The 22,819-nt window shown below is 36.9% G+C and overlaps 2 protein-coding genes across 2 annotated transcripts; one reads left to right on the top strand and one right to left on the bottom strand.

Moving 5' to 3' along the window:
• Positions 1 to 5,326: 5,326 nt before the first annotated feature.
• Positions 5,327 to 6,886, bottom strand: LOC108677126 (PGC-1 and ERR-induced regulator in muscle protein 1-like). Its single transcript, XM_018165281.1, has 3 exons — positions 6,847 to 6,886; positions 5,909 to 5,982; positions 5,327 to 5,641 (listed from the first exon to the last, which is right to left on the bottom strand). Exons 1-3 carry the CDS (start codon positions 6,884 to 6,886, stop codon positions 5,327 to 5,329), a joined length of 429 nt encoding a protein of 142 aa, XP_018020770.1.
• Positions 6,887 to 12,235: 5,349 nt separating this feature from the next.
• Positions 12,236 to 18,095, top strand: LOC108677134 (syntaxin-6). The gene is made up of 8 exons (XM_018165291.2): positions 12,236 to 12,576; positions 13,274 to 13,400; positions 14,512 to 14,839; positions 14,971 to 15,027; positions 15,412 to 15,609; positions 16,355 to 16,461; positions 17,050 to 17,144; positions 17,642 to 18,095. The coding sequence occupies exons 2-8, from the start codon at positions 13,366 to 13,368 to the stop codon at positions 17,716 to 17,718; spliced, it is 897 nt and encodes a 298-aa protein (XP_018020780.1). The 5' UTR covers positions 12,236 to 12,576; positions 13,274 to 13,365; the 3' UTR covers positions 17,719 to 18,095.
• The last annotated feature ends 4,724 nt before the right edge of the window (positions 18,096 to 22,819 follow it).

Raw genomic sequence — 22,819 nt, 5'->3', positions numbered from 1 at the left:
ATATTGAAAGGTTCAGATTGTATTGACCTTTTAGGCAATTAGAAAGATTTTCCATCCTAATACGAGTATTCTAACTAAAATATTTAATTTCAATCTTTAAATATGTGAATTTAAAACTAGAAACAAAATAATTACAATTATATGACTATATATTAAACAATTATTTAATGCAGTGAATGGATATAAAATATTTGAATTGTGCACATGTTTATTTCAAACAGTGTTAGCTTTTCTCATAGCTTGAGTCTCGTTTCAAGTTGTATGAGGTTTGTTTGTTTATCGTTCAGTTTATGTTTAGTATTGGTTTATTGGTCTGAATTAAATGGGAACAGTGCAGTCAGTCACTCAGTCACTACTAGTCGGTGTGTATAGAGGGTAGAGTCTGGTAGATTTAAAGGACATAAAACTAGTAGATCTATTGATAGTGCTGTGCACTGTGCTATCAGCTACCTATCTGTTATGTGACTCATCAATGTTTAGGAGGTCTGCATTCCTGAAGTGTTTTTGTATGTTGAAGCCAGTTATATGGTCAATATTTAGCTCATTACCTTGCTCCATACAAACTTTACAAAGCTAATGAATAGACTTATCAAAAATTGTTTACCCAAAAATCCCTAAGTGGTGAACACTACCTTGGCCTGTTGGCCATTATTGAAGGCAGTAAGTGCCCTTATTAGCCATCCATTATGATCCATATACTGTTATTGTTAGTAGGCTAATTGCAACATAAAAAATAACACCTCAAAAATACAAAAAAGTTGAAAAAATCAAAAAAATCAAATAAATCAAAAAAATGAAAAAATAAAAAAATTCATTGATTTTTGATTTTTTTGATTTTTTTAAAAAAATCAAAAAAATCGCCAACCCTGATCTCATTTAAGTATTTCAGCCACTGCACAACAGTCTGCAAGCTCACGAGCCTCCCAAGCAATCTTTCCCTTCTCTTGATGCACAACCAAGTAGCCTGTTAGAAGTTCCAAACCAATATACTTGAACATTTCCAATTGCGTTTGGTGCCGGGAAAGACGAGGCAGCCCTTCTAAAGTTGACACGGAGATGGATTCCCAGTGATTGATGAGGCTTCTTGTAAACTTCATTGCTTCCCAAATAGAAACGGTAAAGTCCTGAAGAAAATTCATCGTCTGGACGAGTAGGCCCAGAAAATCCAATAGGAAAAGCTGTGGAAAGGCTATTTCTGTGAATACATCTCAGTATCTTTATGCACAGAATAGGATAAATTATCTTATAAACCTTTCCTTATCTATGCGTTACTTACTCATTTGCGTAATTGAACTGACATCTCAATGAACCAAAATAATCACAGTAATAAACAGGAAGGTATTAGTAAAGAATATAATGATCCAATCAGAAGTTTTACAAGTTTGAATAAGTAAATAATTTGAATGAGAGGAAAATTGGAATTGCTCTATCATATACTTATCAAGTATTTTATACTGTTATTTATAACTAGAGAATAAAAATCTATGCAACTAAGCTAAGTAGTATTCAACAAGAAACAGTATAGCACTCTTTTAAACTGAATCTCGTTAAAAAAATAGTTAATATGAGACCTAAATTTTTGTTACCAATAATTCAAGTTAGTTCCAGCAGTTTTCCTCCAAAATATACTGCAAATGACATGAAAAACTAATGAAAATCATCAAATCAAATTAATATAGTTATAAAAAGAAACATAACAGATCATATACAAAATCCTGCCCCTGGATTGGGAACTTGAGCTCTTCATTGGGATCAACTTTGCTACGCAGGTTCATTGCGTGGAACCCTTCCACTATGGCAGGAAGGCTCTTTTTTATGCTCAGCCACTGCTGGAAGTTGGAGCTCGTACCCCTGCAAAATGATAAATGGATTGAGAAACCTAATGATGGCTGTACAACAGATTTTCATAAATGGTCCTTAAAATCTGGGCATTCATCTGTTACCTGTAAAAAAACTTTCATATAATGGTGCAAAATTTATGCTGCAAAAACCAAAAAATCAGCTTTAAAAATACTTTATTTAGGGTAAAATAATCAATACTTTATTTATGGTACAATGATCAATACTTTATTTAGGATACAATAAACAGTACCTACTTCATTTAGGATACAATAAGCAATACTTCATTTAGGATACAATCGAATACTTCAATCTCAACAGAGATTTGAAAGGCTTTCTAAATTTATAAAGACTTTAAATGTAACTACATAATGCACATTACTCCATCTCTCGAATAAATTAGGAGACAAAATAAAATATTACAAAAGCTGAATCCAACTCACCTATGTTGCGCATAACTTTTGGGAGCATGCGCAATAGACTTGCTTGCTTCAGCAGTTGCTCTCAACATCGCGTACCCTTTACCATGTTGGAGCTCATCCAAAAAAACATTACAACGTTTTATAAACGTGTTCAAGAATTGTGAAGAACTCTTGAATGACGGCTGTTCAACGTAGTGCACATCTGTGACCACCAAGTTCATAAAATGGCCGGCATCCCACATATCAGGGAATGCGAAGATACCAGATGGGACCCTGACACGCTCAGCAAGGCGTGTAGCAAATGCCGGCGAGACAACATATTGTCCATCACACGTTGCACCTGGAAAAGAACATACCTATTAGCAAGAGCGGTTGCTGACTAAACACGTCAGAATAGAATGATTGAATAGTCATCAGTTAGGGTAAATAGCAGAAATGATCAACAAAATTTAATTTCTTTAACCATTTTCTAGTAGGTACACCCATGATTTCATACCAGTCCTATCATTTTACTAGATTCGACCCACAAACCATAAAACTGTTAGATATTCCGGCAAGCTAGCTCCCTACCTGTTGATTGCATCAAGTGATGCTCAGGAAGCCCTGTTTTTTCCAGTATGGTATCAATAATGCTATCAGCAAAAGCTTCCGCACCACCACCCACAAGCTGAACAGTACTGTTGCTTGCATCAGCAACAGAATACACAGGAGGTGCACCAACAGGCACTGCAATCCTTTTCCCATCAAAGTTCACAACGAGCAAGATTGCTTGGTTTGCGTGATGATTTATTGTCGATTTGTCAGCTGTGAGATAAATATGGGGTGGTAGTCCTGTGCTCAACAGTGGCCGCAGCAACATCTGTAGGTTCCTTCAACAAATCACCACCGTTGCCGCCTGAAGAATTTCTAGGAAGTTGTTCCTGCAATAAATGTGCAACAATTTTTAACGCATTATAATAAAAGAAAACAAACTAAATATTAGAAGAGAATTCATTTCTAAGTAATTCAGAGTTTTTTTTTACCAATAATGTACCTAGCTTACCTTGAATGGCCAATGTCTCTGACATCCACTTTGCACGATTGCAAGAATGCAATCTCAGTTTCGAAGTGCACCACAGCACCCTTCATTTTCAGAACATGGATAGCTGCACGGCAGAGAATTTCAGTTACAGAAACAGAACGAATCATCGACAGAGTTCCAGTTGTCCCAGTATCATGGGTTGCTTTCCAGTGGAATGAATCTTTCCCTGACCGAATGTGGGCCACAAGGCGACTTATGAAATTGTACCAGGCTTGGCTGTGACCTATTTGGTAATCCTCCATTTTATCTTCTGCAAATGAGACCCCAACAGAAAAGCCGCTTGAGGGAAGTTTGAACTGTGTCGAAAATTTGGTAATAAGCTCATCACGTTGTAACCGGGCGCACTAGCGAGTGGAACAAACTCGTTCACTTACTGAAAATTGCTCTTATAGTGCTTGTCACAGAAAACAGGAATTAATGAATTACTTAGAGATTTGCTCTTATTTGAGTATTTATTTTCATTTATTAAAAGAAAAGCCAATATGTTAGAAAATTTTATACAATAAGAAATAGTTTGCCAAACTCATCATTAGAATTGAATCAATAAACAAGCAAATTTAGGACTATGAAACTATGGAATATGAAACTATGGAATGAAACTATGGGTGGAGTGATACACACAGCAACTGATACAAACAAATGAACATAAATATACATGCAATAAGAGACATAATAATTTATTTGCTATGTGAGGGAATTTAGTGAAGTTAATTTGACTTTAAACATGAACAACAAAACAGGAGTGAATTAAGGAATATATTATAGAGTTAAAACAGTCAAGGGCAAATGCAAGTGCAAAAATGATTTGAGATAACGATTGAAGTAATTATTGCAACACAAGCATCGCACAAAAAATTAATCAAACTGACAGATATGAAAAGAACCATAATAATAAATGACAATAGAATGAATAAGAACCAAAATGCATAAAACAATTAGCCTAAAATATGTACATAATTGATAATTAAATAATTGATAATTAAAGTGCAGACTAAACCGCCAACTCACCAACTGGTGATGGCGGTGTGAGTTTCAGAATTTCTGCTAACTTGAGACAAGTTTATTTGGCATGCATTAATATAGGTTTATGGGGTTGTTTAATACCTGAAACAAGACAAAATAACATAGGGCAACATTAGACACAAATGCATGAAATATGACAAATAATAACCATGTTTGCAGTAAATGAAAACAATAAATAAATGAAATAGAAAAGTATATAATTGTGAGCTGAAACACATGAGCTTGGTCCGCCCTAAAATTACCCCCGGTAACAATGTGTGGCGTACTTATGGCATGCTGAACATCATATTAAACACTCATTTTGATGCTGTACAAGAGTGAACAATTCAGTAGAAAGAACCTCATTCAGATTCTGACATTTATTCAATGGGCCGGCTGAAGATGAACTATCCTTTAGCGCAAGACTTCCTTGATGGCTCGTAGGTATAATTTTTGTTAGTGTGCTTTTGACATCCAAAACGGCTTTGCCAATTTGAGCAATTGTCCATGTGGATGAAGCATGCTTCATCTTTTGAGGTGCTTCATTAAGTGATTGGTTACTGACAAATCCATCAATTGACTTCTGATAACACTTCATTTCAGCTGAAGAGCAAGGAACAGAGTCTCGTTGAAATGAAGAAACTACGTCAACTAGAGAATGCAGAGAGGATTCGCATTCTTCAGGGATCTGTTGAGCAGTGACATGTTCAGTGTAGTCTGACTAAGAAGCAGAGGCATGTTCAGTGAAGTCTGGCTGAGAAGCAGAGGCATGTTCAGCAAAGTCTGGCTGAGAAGCAGAGGCATGTTCAGTGAAGTCTGACTGAGAAGCTGAGACATGTTCAGCGAAGTCTGGCGGAGAAGCAGAGGCACATTCAGTCAAGGCACATTCAGTTAAGGCAGACTCAGAAGCTGAGACACGTTCGGCGATATCAGACTGAGAAGCAGAGGCTCACTTGGTGAAGTCGGGTTGAGAAGCAGAGGCTCACTTGGTGAAGTCAGGCTGAGAAGCAGAGGCATGTTCGGTGAAGTCAGGCTGAGAAGCAGAGGCACGTTCGGTGAAGTCAGGCTGAAAAGCAGCGGCACATTCGGTAAAGTCAGGCTGAGAAGCAGAGGCATGTTCGGCAAAGTCAGGCTGAGAAGCAGAGGCATGTTCAGTGAAGTCAGGCCTAGAAGCAGAGGCACGTTCGGTGAAGTCAGGCTGAGAAGCAGAGGCACATTCGGTGAAGTCAGGCTGAGAAGCAGAGGCATGTTTGGTGAAGTCAGGCTGAGAAGCAGAGGCACGTTCAGCAAAGTCAGGCTGAGAAGCAGAAACCCGTTTTGAAAAATGCACTATTTTTTCTATTTCTGCTTCAAGATTTTTTATGTCTTCATGATCCTTACATCTGATGTGCTTTCCTTTCTCAAAGGTATCATTGGGGTGGTTTCACCTCTGGTGCCAGTCTATCGTACTTGGAAACATGTCCACCAACAAATAATTTACGCTGCCATTTTTAATACATAGCAAACAAACGCCTGCGCAGCACCGTTCTCGTATATTAGATTTTCTCTTCGAAGAAGTTGAAACATATGGAGTGCAGTCGTGACATTGCTTCTTGAAAAGGTTCCTCCATTCCTCCACTTGGGTCTTGGGTTCCTTCCCTGCACATGAAAAAAATTATTAATCGGGAATGTTAATTGCAAGAAATCAAGGCAAATAAAAGAATCGATTGGGATAGATGAAGCAAGTACCTACATCCCGCAAATATTTGCGCTGTCTATAGGCACCTAAAGTCATCCGTCAACAACCATGCGCTTGGCATTAAGCAAGCTACGTTGAGACAAGTCAAAGCCAAGCAAAATATTTCTGACAACGCTTGCAGTAGCCAGAAAGCCAGTAGCGTATGCATAGGTACTGTTAATCATTAGCTGTTATGTTAATTAAGTTAATATTGGTTACAATTTGACAAACTTTGGGGTTGAAAACCTGCTTAATATTTACCACACTACTTAAATTCTTGCTAGAACAAATCTGGCCTCTGGGAACAATCAAATTAGTGGGCATTCTTGATAAAGAGCTTTTTGATAAATTTGGCCTAGATAGGTTTTGATTAGACCTAAATTACACATGCGATGTAAAGATTCCTATTAGTTAAGCACTTAAGTAGACTCCACCTCTATGGATGAGTGATTGGTTCCAACTTCCAAGGTGCTGCTGCCAGCCAAAAAAAAAAAAATAGGCTACATTCATCCAAATACCTAACATTGATTTGAACTCCCAGTGTGATAAAACAGGATTTGTCAGTTAATTTGTAGATTTTATGACCAAATGCAGTTTTATAATTGTTGCATCATTATTAATGAAAGACGGATAGCAAGCACAAGGAGACAAGGACTAACACATATGCGGTATGTGATATGTCACGTAGTCCGCCGGTTAGTCGTAGTCACTCGTAGTTAAGTGCATGCAACTTGGGTTCGACCAGCACAAAAGTTCATAACCAGAAGAATGGAAATTTCACTTGCCTTCAAGCTGCTGAATATCCCATTTATTCGATTGATCCATAGTGTGAGATGTAGCTTGAAATACTATTTTCTGAGGAAAAAAGAAGCTATTTCCACACAAAGTTACATCTACTTTCATTTCTGGACTGAATTAGAACTGCAAGTGCACAACCTTCTCTCCCACGGGTCGACAACATACAAAGCCATCTAAGCAGTTGGAGTCTTGCTACTGAGGTCTGGGTTGCTGGTGCCTGCCGCAGCCCGCAGCTACCTCTGCCACACCCACTGAAGTGCGTTGCCAAAGATTGGAGAATATTCAAAATGCAATACTCTCAATGCAAATGTGTTGGCAAGATCTTCTGGAGGCGCAAATTTTGCCGCTAATGAGTAGCCGAAGATCTTTCAATCTTAGTTCACTCTCTGCACAGTGGTTCTCAAGGGTGTTTTTGTTTTTTTCTCAGGTAGTTTCACTAGCTTCTGTGGTTCTGCCTAATTTTCCACTTTTGAAGGATCATAAGAATGGGTAGAAACCATAAAATTGACTGTAATCACAAGGACCCTATATATTACATTACTTGCAGGAATGTAATATATAGGGTAAACGCACCATATTCTGATACTGTGGGTAATTCTGACACCCCTCAACTTTTTCCTTTATAATAAGCTTGGTCTTATTTCCACGCATGCGTAGATGGTTGAAATAGTGACATCTTACTATTGCGCGCCAGATTTCTGCATAACACTAGGCTTAGCGGGAAAATGTTAAGATCCGCAGAGCAAAAGTCCAAGTCAACTAGTGAAAACGTCAAAACAGGTATGAAAGTTGATAGTTGACCTTACTTTACTAAATAGTGATAAACTGTTTGTGTAGAAAGAATATCAAGGTTTGAGACTTTTAAATAAGTCTGTGAATATATTAGGAATCCTTTAAGTATGCTTGTATTTGCTGATTTTAAGCAGTAAATAAATTAATAAATGATTGATTTATGAGACGATTTTAGACACAAAAACTAATTCTGACACAGGGTGTCAGAATTAGGACACACAGGGTGTCGTTACTGTCGGATTCCAATACAGCTCTCACAGGGTGTCAGAATTCCAACGCAGGGTGTCAGAATTACAAATTACGATTTTTAAGTGCTGTCAGAAAGTCTCACAATATGCCGCATTTAGTCACACACAGTGTCGGAATTTAGCAATTTTGTAGATTTGAATTCTAAAGGCTTTTAAATAAATATGGCAACAGTTTGTGATGTTTTATCATTGCTGGCGCATAGTATGGTGTTTTGAGAGTGATGTAAACCAATCAGAACTCGAATTGCACATACGGTGATCTATTCTTGCTACGTCCTTAATGTGTTGGAATATGGTGTGTTTACCCTATATCAACTCTTCAAATGGCCAACCATGACTTGAGCTTCCTCTTTATTCACATTGAGCTAAAAAATTCCCATTGGATAAATTATCTTTTATGTAATTGTTAATGAAAGTATTTATATGATCAAGCAGCAAGATTCCAAATTTATAAAAAATAGATGACATTGGAGCTGCAATATTTTTAGTAATAAGTAGGAAATTTCTTATCTTCATTCCCAACAGGTTTTTGCTTGATTTAGAATTTGGTTACGGATTCACACCTGCCTAATCCAGAATATAAGGCAGAATTTTCTGAAGATGGTGGGTGGAAATATCTATATAACATAGTTTTGCAACTCGTCAATAGCAGAATTTATGTCTTCAGAAGATCTTGCCAAAACATAAACCACAATAATTATATGCATTACAATTATACAAAAGTTACAGCCTATGTGCAATGAACAGCACAGGCATGGAATATATCTACTTGGCAAGCAGTGACTGAATTTTCGGAGCCGTGGTTTTATGGATTTGCCAGCCGTGATTCCATTTCTTTGAGCCATGATTTAATTTCTTTGAGAGGTGAATTCCATATCTCAGCCATTTGAAAGCCATTTACGAGCTGGCAGCTGCAAACTTTTTACTAAGTCCCATGCATTTGTTACCCCTAATCTCTAATTTTACCATAAAAACAGTCAACACCAACATTTATTTTTACTTGAGTGGCAACTGATCCCTTGATAATGCAGGACTGCTCTGACATGACCGCAACTATGCGATTTATAGAGAAACGTTTTAGGTGACTTGTTGAAATACCGTAAACTGGGGTAACTTTGACCACTTTTTTTTTCAAAATGATGCCATTTTTTTACTAGATAAGTTAAACTTAAATTGAAACATGCAAAATACAGGTCTATACGCTAGCTTTACTCACCATAAATTGCTGGCTCCTGCCTCTCATAGTTTTGATGTAATTTAAAAAAAAGTGATGGTCTTTGTTACCCCAGCTCTTGGGGTTTCTTTGACCGGGTGGTAAAATCAATTTTATTTTTTGGTAAAATAACTCCAAATAAATCCATGCATTGTAGTAGAACTCTTCTAGTTACATATGCAAAAGAAAAATTTTAGGAAAGTGTCATAGTTTGCAAATTCAATAATACGATAATTGCACATCAATAATACGGTAATTAATGTATATGGCAATATCATATCAATAAAGGAAAAACAAGTAAAAATCACAGAAAATGTCATTTATTCTACCTCTACATCATCTACAATGAAAGAGGCGGACTTCAGAGTACTGTTAGTAATGGATGAGTACTGTCAACCTGGGCTACTGGGGACAGATTTGAACGATTAGTTTTAAATAACAGTTGATAACTTCTCATGATGAAACATTTCATAAACAAGTTTAGTCTCATTTTATAGCTAATTGGCAGGGATATTGAATGGCGTTGTCAGAAAAATTCCATATGCTATTCATAAGGTGCCAGACGCAAAATAGAGATTGTCCCAAGTAGCCCCTTCAGTGGGGGCTACTGGGGACAATGGGAATAAAACTTCATTTCAAAACATTTGAAGCATGCAGAGCCTACTCATCCATTACTAACAATACTCAGAAGTCCTCCTCTTTCATTGTAGATGATGTAGAATGGGTCTTAAAAGCCAGGGTCATAAACGCCAGGGTCGTAAACAAAGTCATAAATGCTGGAGTGACTTCGGCCATCGTTTATGACCCTGCTTTTGTTTGCAAAACAAAAGCTTATTATTGATGTGATATTACTGTATTATTGATGTGATATTATGGTATCCATGAACATGCCATTGAGCATTTACAACAACCTTGTCCACTGCAAGCTTCATATCAGCAGCCTTATAACATTTTTTTTCCTATCTGTAAGCTTACAGGAAGGCTCATAATTTCACATCATTTGAATTGGGATTTCCCATGATCATTAACTTGGCGTGGTCATTAACTTCACGTGATCATTAACTTCACGTGATCATTAACTTCAGGTGATCATTAACTTCGCGTGGTCATTAACTTCACGTGATCATTAACTTCGCGTAGTCATTAACTTTGCCTGATCATTAACTTCCCGTGATCATTAACTTCATGTGATCATTAACTTCAGGTGATCATTAACTTCCTGTGATCATTAACTTCACATGATCATTAACTTCACTTGGTCATTAACTTTGCCTGATCATTAACTTTGCGTGATCATTAACTTCACCTAGTATTTAACTTCCCGTGATCATTAACTTTGCCTGATCATTAACTTCCTGTGATCATTAACCTTGGTGAAAGGAATGTTTGAGTGACAACCAGCCTATCTTTTGGAGAAATAAATCATAGTTTAGGTCAATTACTTTTCATTCTATAATGCCTGGTGTACAATTCTATACATGACATGCTATGCACAATTTTGTGATGACCAATGATGCACTAATTTTTCGATAAGTGAAATTTTTTTCGCTGAGCAAGGAAAATGTGATCAATATTCTTTGTTTTTAATCAATTTTTTTCGTAATTGAAGCCTTTGCTAACTGATTTTCTACCCTCAATGCGTGTTTGGGGGTGTCCCGAATAGCCCCGGGGGGGTGTCCTGAGTAGCCCCGCCATGCAAAAATGGCTGCCATTTCTTTTTGGAATGAGATAGGCAAATTCTGTCAATTACGTTTTCAAGCTGACACCTGGGTGCAACTTTTATGTAAGTAAAATTTTTTAATACAGCGAATATTTTTTTTGCTACATACCTTAGCAGTTGCAACTTTACAAAACATAGTTTTGCACCATTTTTTTCAGGAATTTTTCAAAGCAAGTAAATGTAGTGTTTTTCGCCTTCCTTTATACTAGATAGATAGGAAAAATAGTTACGTTTACGCCACTATTTTTAGTTTTGCGATATTCCAATTAGTTTCGCTACTACAACAGTTTTACGACGTGTCATAGGCCTGTCCCGAGTAGCCCCGCCTGTCCCGAGTAGCCCCGGTTGATGGTACGCTCTGCATGCTTCAAGTGTTTTAAAATGAAGTTTCATTCCCAGTGTCCCGAGTAGCCCCGTTCGACGGGGCTAATCGGGACACTTTTTTTGCTTCTGGCACCTTACGAATAGCATATGGAATTATTTTGAAGATGCCATTTGATAGCCCTCACAAAGAGCTATAAAATGAGCCTAAACTTGTTTATGAAATGTTTCATCGTAAGAAGTTATTAACAAAAAACGCTCAAAACCGTCCCGAGTAGCCCCGGTTGACGGTACTACAATGCATCAAAACCTGGAGTTATTTTACCAAAAAATAGAAAAAATTGGAGGGGGTACTCCGACAGGCTTTAAATAATAGATCTTTTTTGTGGGTCACATTTTTAATTTTTTAACCTATTAGATATGCAAACTTTTTAAATCTTTCTATTGTGTTACGTAGCCTCAGTATTAGGCCTTTGATGGCCATTGACAAAATTTTTCTATGTCAAATCGTTTTTGAGTTTTGGGGGTTTTTGTTAAAAAAACGAAAAGTGGTCAAAGTTACCCCGCCGGTAAAAGTTACCCCATTTTATGGTAGTGCATATTGGGGAAGTAGGAAATTATATGAAATGACATGTTTGCAGAGGGCAAACTACAATTTTTTCAATCAAACAAAAATACATGATATTAGAGCCTTGAGATTTCATACCTACTAAAATTATATGATATTAGAGCCGCAATACCATTTCAGAAAAATGTGGGACTTTTCCAGCCCTAGAACAGCATGGATATACACTCATTACATTGGCTATGCATGATGCTGTGATGTTTAGATGGTTCCAGGCAATCAAAATAAGCCGCAAATATAGAGGGTGATGGCTGAATACTACTGACAATGTTTTGGGCTTGAAAATCATATCTTGGCAGTGCATTTGCAAAAGTCTGTGCCCTGGGGTACAGAAGATAATTTTACATAGGTTAGTTTTAAAAAAATCGTGTGCAAAAAGGTGTTATTTTCATAATTTTTACTAAATAAATTAGTCAAAATCTGTAGGAACAGGTGATATTGACCTCAAGCACAGGCATTTTTGCCATTTTCATGGGTGGCTTCTGTCCAACTTTCTAGTTTGGACATCTGCATGCCAATCTGCAGCTGAATATATCAAAAAATTAGTCTATGCAAAATTTTTGTGTTTCCCCACTGCATCCATAAGATTTGTGCAATTCTATAAAACTCTTGAAATTGATTAATAATTGTTTAACTGCTAGATCCCAAAATCACAGATGAAATAGCATTTACACTCATTTTGTTGACAAACCTTGTTGGATATTCCATTCATATTAAATGATCTGTTTGAAGCAAGTTTATTACAAGACTGCATGCAGCATCATTGAACACAGGCCAAGCAAGGACTGCATAGGATTGGTGAGGACTGCTATGACATAAATACTGGTATAATTGATATTAAATTAATTTTTACTGATTCTAGTACAAAATAATAGCTTATAAAATGTAAAGTTAATTTATGGATTGTACATTAGAATGGTTTTTAACAAAACAAAACTACTATAAGTACAGTTGATTAGGTAAAATGAGTGTTGGTGTTTTTATAATACTTATTTAAATATATATTGGTTTATATATCTAACTCCTGTATGGATTTACATCAATCAATGCAATCTCATTTCTATGCTATTTCCAACTAGTCTGATGTGTTCCCCTCATTAGCCATTCTGTCCTATTATGCCCTCATCAATATTGCTGCTTCTTGGCTTCAGATAACATTTCTGCATAAAAGGCTTGGGATCTGTTTATAGATTTATTTACTGAGCCTGGGCTTCCTAATCAGACTACATAAGGAATTTATTTTTGGTTGAAAAATACTAGCTATGTTTACATTCCTAAAGAAGCAAATTCTTGCTAACTTCATTTCAAATTTACACTCCAGCATGCAATATGCACAAAACTTGGTTTGTTGTTTTTCTCACTGCATAATAGAATGGTCACCAGCATTTCTTATTGTCTCAAATTTTCATCTTCCATCTTCAACCTACCAACAGCACAATGTACAGTCTAGCATCCTCATGAAACTCTTGTTACTAACACACTAAATTCTTCTAAGGTGGTGAGTTGTCTAGCGTGTTAAGAAAGCTTTCCTGCAAAGCTCAGGTTCAGGCAGCTTCAGGACCCAGATTTCTGCAGCACTTGCAAGCTATGACTCTTGAAGATCCTTTTTTCGTGGTTAAAGAGTAAGTGACTTGAGTTGATCCACCAGTAAATTTCAATGGCATGTGCTTTACTGATTGTTTAATTTGTTTTATTGTATGGTCGACTTTTGTCTTGATTTTGAAACATTTATCTAAATTGAAGATTCTGATTTTACATACAAAGATGATTAATTTTATGTTGTGTGCTCTGTCATGCTTGTTATACACTTACTGTACACTGTCAAACAAATATTTCCATGAGTGTCCACCAAATTTTCAAGGTGTATATAAGTTATATGACAATTTTATACTTGCCTTCCATGTGACCAAAAGTACACACCTATATAAGTAAGCTGGAGTCTTGCAAATGAAAGATCAATGTATGTGTATCAGTATCTTCCTGACAAACTTTCATCCTAAAATATGTTTGAAATTTTTTTTGCATGACACTTGATATTTCATAAAATATAATGTATAAGAATGTCAACTAATATCATAACTCTTGAGGGTATTGTTGAGCTAACCTCTTAATTGAATTCTGCTATCTAAGCTGGCTGATTGTAGGTATACTCCATTACCTCCTTCTTGCTAATTTAATATTTATGTATATATTGTCTGTTGCTAGAGTTTGCTTTCCATCTGTACTGGGAATTTGTATGTACCTTGTTTGTTTGTAGAATTTCTGCTTAATCCATTTCTAGATTTTTTGCATTATCTGCGCCTAATGTTAGTGCATTACCTGCTCCCAGAAAGTAGGTATGTATACCTTATCACTTTCTACAGTTTATTCTTTACATATTCCTATGAATGAGTACTGGTACCATATATTCATATTCATGAAATTTGTACTTCCCTGTTTCTAGAATAGCATCAGATTCCCGTTTTTTGTGTCTACAATATTTTTTTACAGCCCTACGTTTAATTAAGGTGGTAAATCTTATAGTGACACTTATATTCAACACTATTTAAAGAATAATGTGCTAAATTAATGTTAGTATTAAATTATATATTTTGGTTCTGTCTGCGCTTCAAAGCTGTTGCCCAAAGCTCCTGTGCTACAAGTAATATATGTATATTTATCAGGCCAAGCTTTTGAATAATTAAGCTGAGCCTACTGCCTTTTTAGTTCTAAAATAATTTTATTATATTTCAGTGAGGTGTCTAAAGCTCTGAGCAAAACACGGACATTGTTCCAACGTTGGCAAAAATTGAATTGTGCTGCAGAGACTTCATCCAGAGTTTCAGGAGGCTCTTTCTCCTCTGGGTCTTCTCTGTTGGTGGGCACACCTGTCACACCCAAGGAAGAACTCGACTGGACTTCAACTGAGCTACGCAATTCCCTCCATTCCATTGAGTGGGACTTGGAAGATTTGGAGGAAACTATTTCCATTGTTGAGAAAAACCCAAAGAAGTTTAGAATAGATTTAGCAGAACTGAAGACACGGCACAGTTTCATCCTTCAAACAAGAGAGGAAGTGAAGGTAATCCAATTCTTCATATGAAATGATTCAATTAATTGTGATCAATGTTAACTCTATATTGTGTTTCATTGAGTTATTTGGAAATGAAATGAAAAATGTTATTACATTGTCCTTTGTTGTTTTTTCAACAGTCAATGAACAGCCAGCTCCTGGCTGCTGCAGACAAAAATTCTGACTACGAAACAGAGGTTAGTTTTAGTCATTTATAATTTCCAAATGTAATATGAAACTAATAATCTTGCCAACAGAGCAGAAACTCAGCATTTTCAAAAGTCCTATGTAATAAATGACAGATAAGGCATATTAAGAATTTTTTGGGAAATTTAGCATTTAGATAAAATTGTAGCATTTATTACACATGATTTGCCTATCATTTTAGAGTAGTTCTAAGCTCATCATAATGTGATCAGATTTTCTAAATTATTAGACATGTTTAGAATTAACTTCTGCTATTTCACTGCAATTATTCAAATCAAGTTTGAAGGATTGACATTAATATTTACCAAAATACGTTATTGCACTCACCATCATATTTATGCTTTCAAAAGTTTTCAGTTATGATTTGCTTCCAGGTTTGCCTGGCCAACGAATGTGAAGTTGAAATCACCACAAAAAATAGTCCTACGGCACTGCAGAAAATTGCAAGCACAGCCATGGCAAACAGTGCAAAATACTCCCGCCTTGTGAACCAGGCGGACGAGAGTCCTTCTCATGTGAATGCAAATGGCCGAGGCTTCTCACAACAACAAGCTATCCTGCAGCAACAACAGGCATGAACATTTGTCCAGCTTATGTGTAATTTTTGTTATTATAGCCAATAATCCTACAGCTCATTCCTTTCTGAAAAAGAGAGGTTTTAATACAGACTTCCGGGTACCCAGCACTGATTGCTCCTTCCCTCTCTTTCTTCTTTTTTTTTGTAAAACTGGAACTCGTCATCGATGATGGAATACAAAAGAATATACTTATGACGAGAAATGCAGATTGTAAGTACAAATCTGTCAGCCTAGAAGCCATTGGACTGCCAATAAGTTTTCTACAGGCGCCTTGGTTCACATCCTTCTCATCTTTCCCTCTTTATCCATTATCTCTGATTTCTCTTCTGTGATTGGTGGGTATAGCTCGAAAAGCCGTCAATGATTAGCTAATAAAGTTATGAACTTGTAAATATTATGACAATACGGCTCCAGCTAGACAAATTTCCGCTCTGTTGTTGCCAGTGCCGTGCTAACTGGGTTAAGTCTGAAAGATCTATTTACTGTAGTATCTTTCGGTAATACAGCTTGTACTGATACTTTTGTATAGGTAATCTCTTTGACAATTTGTTGGGAAAATTGACAGAATCTTAGATTAAAAACCATAAACTACCGAGCATACATTTAAAGTAAAAATACTATTTAGATATTTATTACATTGAAAGTTGAATAACTTTTTCTCCTCTTTTATTGCATTCACAACGTAGTCCAGCATTAGCAACGTGTTTTTAGGATGTGGCTAAGGTTTTGTTGCTGGCAGGCGGTGATGGCTCAGCAGGACGAGCAGCTCGAGGAGCTCGCGTCGTCCATGAGCGTCCTGAAGCAGATGTCGCGGCAAGTCGGGCAGGAGGTCGACGAGCAAGCAGTGTCAGTGGCCTTACTGAATAAAATTTAATATAATTTACATAATCAGGAGCTTATCTGGGTATGCTTGCATGTAATTTATAAAATCTACGATAATTATTTGCAAAGTTTTTATAATTAGTTTGAACTATGGTGGCTGATGACCGTTCTGCATTCAACGACAGTTAATTAAGGAGAATGTTTTTTTAGTTTCACAAATGTTTGCTAGGTGCCTTTAGTGTCGAATGATGATTATGCCAGAGAGCTAATCTGAAAGTCGGCCGCTAAATGTTGGCTAATGTTTGGAGGAGGAACTCCCACGCTATTTTTATACAAAGGGAACTTGTTTTATTTGCAAAGTTTGATCGGTTGAAGCTTCTTCAAAGCAATTTTGCCAACAGTTCAAAAGAGAAGCGATACATATTATTGCTATAGACTTTTCCCCTATAACCATTGATGTTCTACGTAGTTGAATTGGAAAAAATTCACGATAGGCATATGAAGTACGACCTTGAAATAATTTAAAATAGTACTTGCACGTAGTCTAAATTAACTAGTGATGAACGTTTATATGCTTTCTTTGTTTGCATCAAAGATATCTTTTCCACACAGCATGCTGGACGAGTTTGGCCATGAAATGGAACACACTCAGAGCAAGATGGACAACACGCTCAACAAAATTGCTAAAGTAATGCATTTAACTAATGGTGAGTGTTCACATTGGTACATCAAACTAATAGTGAGTGTTCAAGTGATGCCTTTAACTAATGCTGAGGGCTCAAATGGTGTTTTTAACTAATGGTGAGTGTTCGGTCCGCACCTTGCACTCAGAATGGTGGTTCAGAAATGTATTGCATTGCTTCAGCTCAATGAAATTAGGGACGGATATGTTTGGCAAAACATTTTGTTATTTAGTTGTTATTTATTTGATGTTGTGAGAGTTCAACCAACTGTAAGCGACTTGGTGATGCATTCTACAATGTAAAAAAGTATATAATTCTGTCCGGAAGATCATTTATCGTAACACCATAAGCCTATAATCTATGAAACTATTTTTCGGCAAAACATTATCTATAAATATCACTGAGTAAGTAACAACTTGAATTTCTTCATATTTCATAATTTTGTGTCACAGTTAACGAATATTTTTGGAAACCTTTCATGGTGTAGTTGTAACATTTTTCTAAGTCTATTTAATTTTCAGATCGACGACAATGGGCGGCAATTGGCATTCTAAGTGCAGTGCTGATAGTCTTGATTATTCTTTTCTTCGTGCTATGATGATCAGGGAGAACAGGAACCCCTCAACGCCAACCTACTAACTTCCAAATACTAACCGCCATTATTTAACGTGATATTGGCATCGTGTATAGACTTTATTTACCACGGAAGGATCCATTAAATCTTTGCACGAGGTTAAGTATCATGATAATTAGTCGCAGTTAGCATTTGATGGTTGTGAGCACCACTCTCCCCGTGCATGAGCCAACCTCAAGGGGAGGGAACTGTCACAGGCTGAATTATTGAAGCTTTATTCTCGTCAAGTTTCCGGCAGGGTATCATGGATGCCATTCCTCCCGGACTTGTCGAAATACAAGAGAGCGAGATATTTTAAAATCTAATTTATTATTCATATCACGTTTTAACGTGACGTTTTGTGTTTTTTTTTGTATATTTTAAGTCAAGCCTATTTTCAACTTATTATCTGATTGCGTTTCCGTACTACGTCATCGATCAGGTCAAGGTTACGGAATAATTTTTTGTACTCTGAACTCGTTACCTCAGTGATGATCTATGGGCTCCAATTGGTTGTTTTAGAGCAGTTTCATCCATGAGCCCAATATTGCGTCGGGGCCGCTGCAGATTCTTGACAATTAAAGGTTAATACATTTTCTCGTGCAGCCAAGAAACGTTTACAAGATGCTGTACATTGTGGCATTGCGTGTAGTGCGTGTTGAAGTGCATCCATATTTCTATGTGTGTGTTATAGTTCACATAAACAACTTTTTTCATATTCCTCTAAGGTTGACTATAGTTTGAGCTTCCGTCTATTGCCAAGCAAATGAAAATGCTTTAGCTTTCAGCATTTTATACTGTAATCGGTACAGAAAGAAGTGTATGAATTTTAGATCTAAAAAATTCAGCCCTTATTGCTTATGAGCTCAACATTCTCATCACCATGTGTAAATTTTTAAGAATACACTGACAATGCGAATTCTTACTTCAAATATGATTCATAGGAACCATTCCTTTGCCGGTTCCTAACTAAATGTAATGGAAAAGTTGATGGATTTGGAGCTTGAGCTTGGCTAAACGATTTATCGTCAGTGATTGATAGGTTTCGCTCGAAAAGCTGTCATTGATTGACTGGCTTAGTGCGAACTCAACGATTGTTTATAGTTCGGCACCTGGACTCCTTGTAGTTGCACCTGGACTCCTCATTGGACTCCTTGTAGTTTTGGAAGCCCTCGATTCCTTCGGTTAATAGTTAGTGTTGGAAGCTACCATCCTTGGCTGTGATGACTGAGTGAATATCAACCACTTATTATTTGATGTCCCTGTATATTTTGATACGGTGGCCTAAGTACTGTTGTCTAGTAAAATACCATATTACTGATAAGTGTACTTCACTGTTTTGGCAAGTCTTTCATACATCGGCAAATGATTGAGAGAATATAGCATGCTTTCATACTATGTTCCGGTGATGTAGTGTAAATAACAGCCAATATTCTCAGAATTGCACTCTAGATTCCGCATTGCTGCACTGGCTAATTAAGACTCATAATCTAGCTTATCTCCTGATATTGTATATTTTAAACTCTCGTTTTTCGCGAAGGATACGGAGTAAGACTAACGCGGAAAGCGTTGTAAGCAACGACGGAAACCCATCAAGAACAGTAGCGAAGACAAATTATTTCTTAGATTTTATTCCATTATCTATGGTTAGTAGACATAAGTTCCTATGAAACTACCCGCGATATAACGAATCCGTGAAATGTAAATCGCGAATTTGCAAGGAATTGCTAGAAGACTTATGTTTATACACCTTAGACCTTATGCCATTTCATGAGGATCTTCTAAAAAGCGTCTTGTTTCGTCAGAGGTCGTATGTCATTTCGTCTTTCTTGACATTATTTCTGAGCACCCCACCACAACTCGTGCCTCCCTGCGGGTCTCAGGAGTTGTCTTGGTTGTTCTGTAGGCCGTGTGTTATGTTGGTACCAACAATCCTTTTCTGTTTCTTGTGCGAGCCACCGGGGTTTCGTGTAAGCGGTCGCCGTCGATATTTCTGTTCATCTGTGTTAATTCATCAAGCGTCTCCTGTATCATTTAGCCCTCTTGCGTATTAGATGATGGAGAAATTCATATTCTATTTTGTCATATAGGAAATTCGTGATGATCGGTACCTCGCAGCTTGTTGAAGATGTTTGCTTTATAACCTCTAGTGCAAGATTCATTATTGGCTCAAATCGTGGTATAACTTGTATGCATTTCATTACCATTTGTGCCCGTTTTATTTTCTGCATTCAACGATAGTTTATCCTTCATATTAACGATATAACTAATTGCATGCTGAAAATCCCTTGTCGCAATAAACAATTTTGTCCTGCAACGAAAGTGGTCACTGGCGTTCAACTATGTTGTTCTGTCTTTGAAGGTAAAAACGGCATCTTAAATGTTCCTTTCGTGCGGTCGGGAAATTTCAGTCATTTTCATTTTTTAAGGTTTGGGCAGGTCATTGATGCTAACTTGATGTAGGTATATCATGGTATTATACGGACAATTTACATTAAATATGGAAAAATTGACCTCTTGTGGAGCTCATACTTATGATTGCAAAGTCTTAATTTTTTAAAGGAAACGGAAAAGTGTACATTTTTTTAATATGAGCAGATTTGTGAGCTGACAATTCTTTATATTTCCGTATATTCTTGGATTTTTATCATCTAGAAACTGCTTTTTCTGAATGTTTGTAATGAATTTATGTTGGATTTGGCTATGATGGAGTTACTGTCTCTTACTATTTATTTTCTTCTTATGTTGTATGATTGTAATATAGACATATACCATGATATTTGTGGCTATTATTGCATTTATTGTATTTGTGTATTCCCAAGCTTATATTTATTCCAGCTTTATCTAGTCAACATAAATTTTACTGGGTTATTTAATGTTGAGTCGAAATTTCCCGAACTCGAGCAAAAAAATGGGGATTGTTGTAGTTGTAAATTTTTAACTCTTTGTTTAATATATCACTAAATTATTATTTCCGCTTATAATTACCCTCGGTGAGCTTTAGTGTCGAAAAGAGTTTTGCATTCCAAATCATGTTGGAAGTAAGATTATTTTGTAAAATATTTTACTATACAATAGCACCGAATTATTTTTTAATCACAAATTTGTACCTTAATCTAATTGTCAGCTGAAGTAACACGAATGACAGCTATGTTTTAACATGACCCTATTGGTTAATTCCCTTACAAATACTAAATTACTTGCATACTCTTGTGTTTTAGTAATCTTAACACCATATGCTGATTATTGCAAAAAATTTATCTTAAACTCGAAAATTTAACATGACAATACGCTCAAAACATAATAAAATAAGTGCCAAAGAGAAGACTGTTTCCGGTTTCAGTGATTCAGTATAAAACTTCATCATTGACTTTGACTTGAGGTTTGAGCTTGCACTGACACTGATTGTTTTGACTCCTATCGACGTCTGATATGTGCGTCAAGGAATTATAATTTATATATAACTCAAGTGAGTTTCGATTGGTCACTTGTGCTGTAAAGATGTGTGGTGTACCTACACTTAACTGTGAGACTAATCACCAAAATCACGAATAGTCTTTACACTGTATGACTGTAAACACAGTGAAAGAAATGACCAAACTTAATAAAGATAGCCTTCCAAGGCGGAGGGCCAGGCAAGGCCCTGGGCCCTGGCCCTCCTGGAAGCTGCCGCCAAGCAGAAATTGAAAATCTAACGGACTCCCAAGTCCCAACTGAAACACTTTGTTGCTTGTGAAGAAGTCTGGAATGATGCTGAAGTGGAAACGGTAGTGGAACCAAGTACCAACTAGTGAAAGACAGAAGAGGAAAGCTTCTGAGGATCTTACTCCTGCCCCTGGAAACCAAAAGAAAAAGAACCCAAAATTTTGGATCCAGAGATGCTGCTAAATGCTAATGTAAAGTTGCCCAGGCCCAGCCAAGAAATTGAATCAACTGTTAAGAATAAACCTCTGCCAGACCCAAAGCGGCAAAGCCAAGCAAACTCAACAGCCTGGAATCAGTGGATGGCAACAATACAAGAAGAGGACAAATAAGGGCTATAGGGTTAGGCTTCCAGTGTGACGGTGATGGTCTATCACTCATTAGTCATTCACTCTATGTATAATGTAGCTGCCCCTGCCAGTCTGCCACTGTCACTGTGCAGAGAGTGGATGAATATTGCAAGATCTTTGGCGACGCTTCAGCAGGGTGGAATTCTAGAAATGGAGGTTCACTTATAAAAAAGCTTTCCACCCAAGGTGGAATGCTTTCCTTAGATACAGTGCTCTGCCAGCCGCCAGGTGACTGACTATAAATGAAAAGGAGGATCAGAAGTGGACAAACTGTTTCAATTGTATAGTACCTCAGATTTGTTATAAAATTGTTTGAATGTCTCTTGTTTGATAGATGTTCTCTATTTTTCTTTTATTTAATGGATTTTTTTAAATTTTTCCAGGCTTTTTGTTTGTAATGATAAAGTTTAAGTTAAGTATTTAGTTAACCAGTACTGTAGTACATATACCATATTTGGGGGCGGGGCTTATGGGCACAACCAATCGCAGCTGGAAAGCATTCCCATCAACCAATCACAGCTTGAAAGCATCCCCAGCAACCAATCACAGCTAGAAAGCAGATAACATTACAACTCAATTAACCAATCACAGCTAGAAAGATGAAAGGGGCTAAAATCACAATCCCATAAACCAATCACAGTTGGGAGTTTCGATTTGTCTCTTGTGCTGGCAAGACGTATAAGACAGTCTAGCGTAAACAATCTGTTTAACAGTTAGCCAAATCTTAAAACAGCTCAATCTTGCCGATTTAAATGAACAAACATAAAAAGAAAGATTTTCAAGCGCCAGGGCCCCCTGGTGGAGAAACGGAATGTGAAAATTTCACTGACTCTCAACTGAACTACTTTGTAGCTGCCGGCGACGAGTGGGCCGAGGCCGAAATGGAGACAGCAGTCACCATTGCTGATAGGCCAAAGAGGAAAGCCACAAACGACTTGAGGCCAGATACTAAGCAGAAGCGGAGTCAACACACCAACCCCACAAAGGATACAGAAGCAAATCAAGTAAGTGTGGAAACCAATGGTGGAAAATTG

Source organism: Hyalella azteca, unplaced genomic scaffold (assembly GCF_000764305.2).
Source record: "Hyalella azteca isolate HAZT.00-mixed unplaced genomic scaffold, Hazt_2.0.2 contig8626, whole genome shotgun sequence".
NCBI lineage: Eukaryota > Metazoa > Arthropoda > Malacostraca > Amphipoda > Hyalellidae > Hyalella > Hyalella azteca.
The sequence above is the reverse complement of the archived record's forward strand: the minus strand, read 5'-3'. Positions and strand labels throughout refer to the sequence as shown.

Coding starts and splice junctions, on each gene's coding strand:
- LOC108677126 (XM_018165281.1), bottom strand. CDS start 6,886: ATGGATCAATCGAATAAATGGGATATTCAGCAGCTTGAAG. Junction 5,983..6,846: donor GGATATTCAGCAGCTTGAAG/GCAAGTGAAATT, acceptor TTTCATGTGCAG/GGAAGGAACCCAAGACCCAA. Junction 5,642..5,908: donor GTCACGACTGCACTCCATAT/GTTTCAACTTCT, acceptor TCTGCTTCTCAG/CCTGACTTTGCTGAACGTGC.
- LOC108677134 (XM_018165291.2), top strand. CDS start 13,366: ATGACTCTTGAAGATCCTTTTTTCGTGGTTAAAGA. Junction 15,028..15,411: donor ATTCTGACTACGAAACAGAG/GTTAGTTTTAGT, acceptor ATTTGCTTCCAG/GTTTGCCTGGCCAACGAATG. Junction 15,610..16,354: donor CTATCCTGCAGCAACAACAG/GCATGAACATTT, acceptor TGTTGCTGGCAG/GCGGTGATGGCTCAGCAGGA.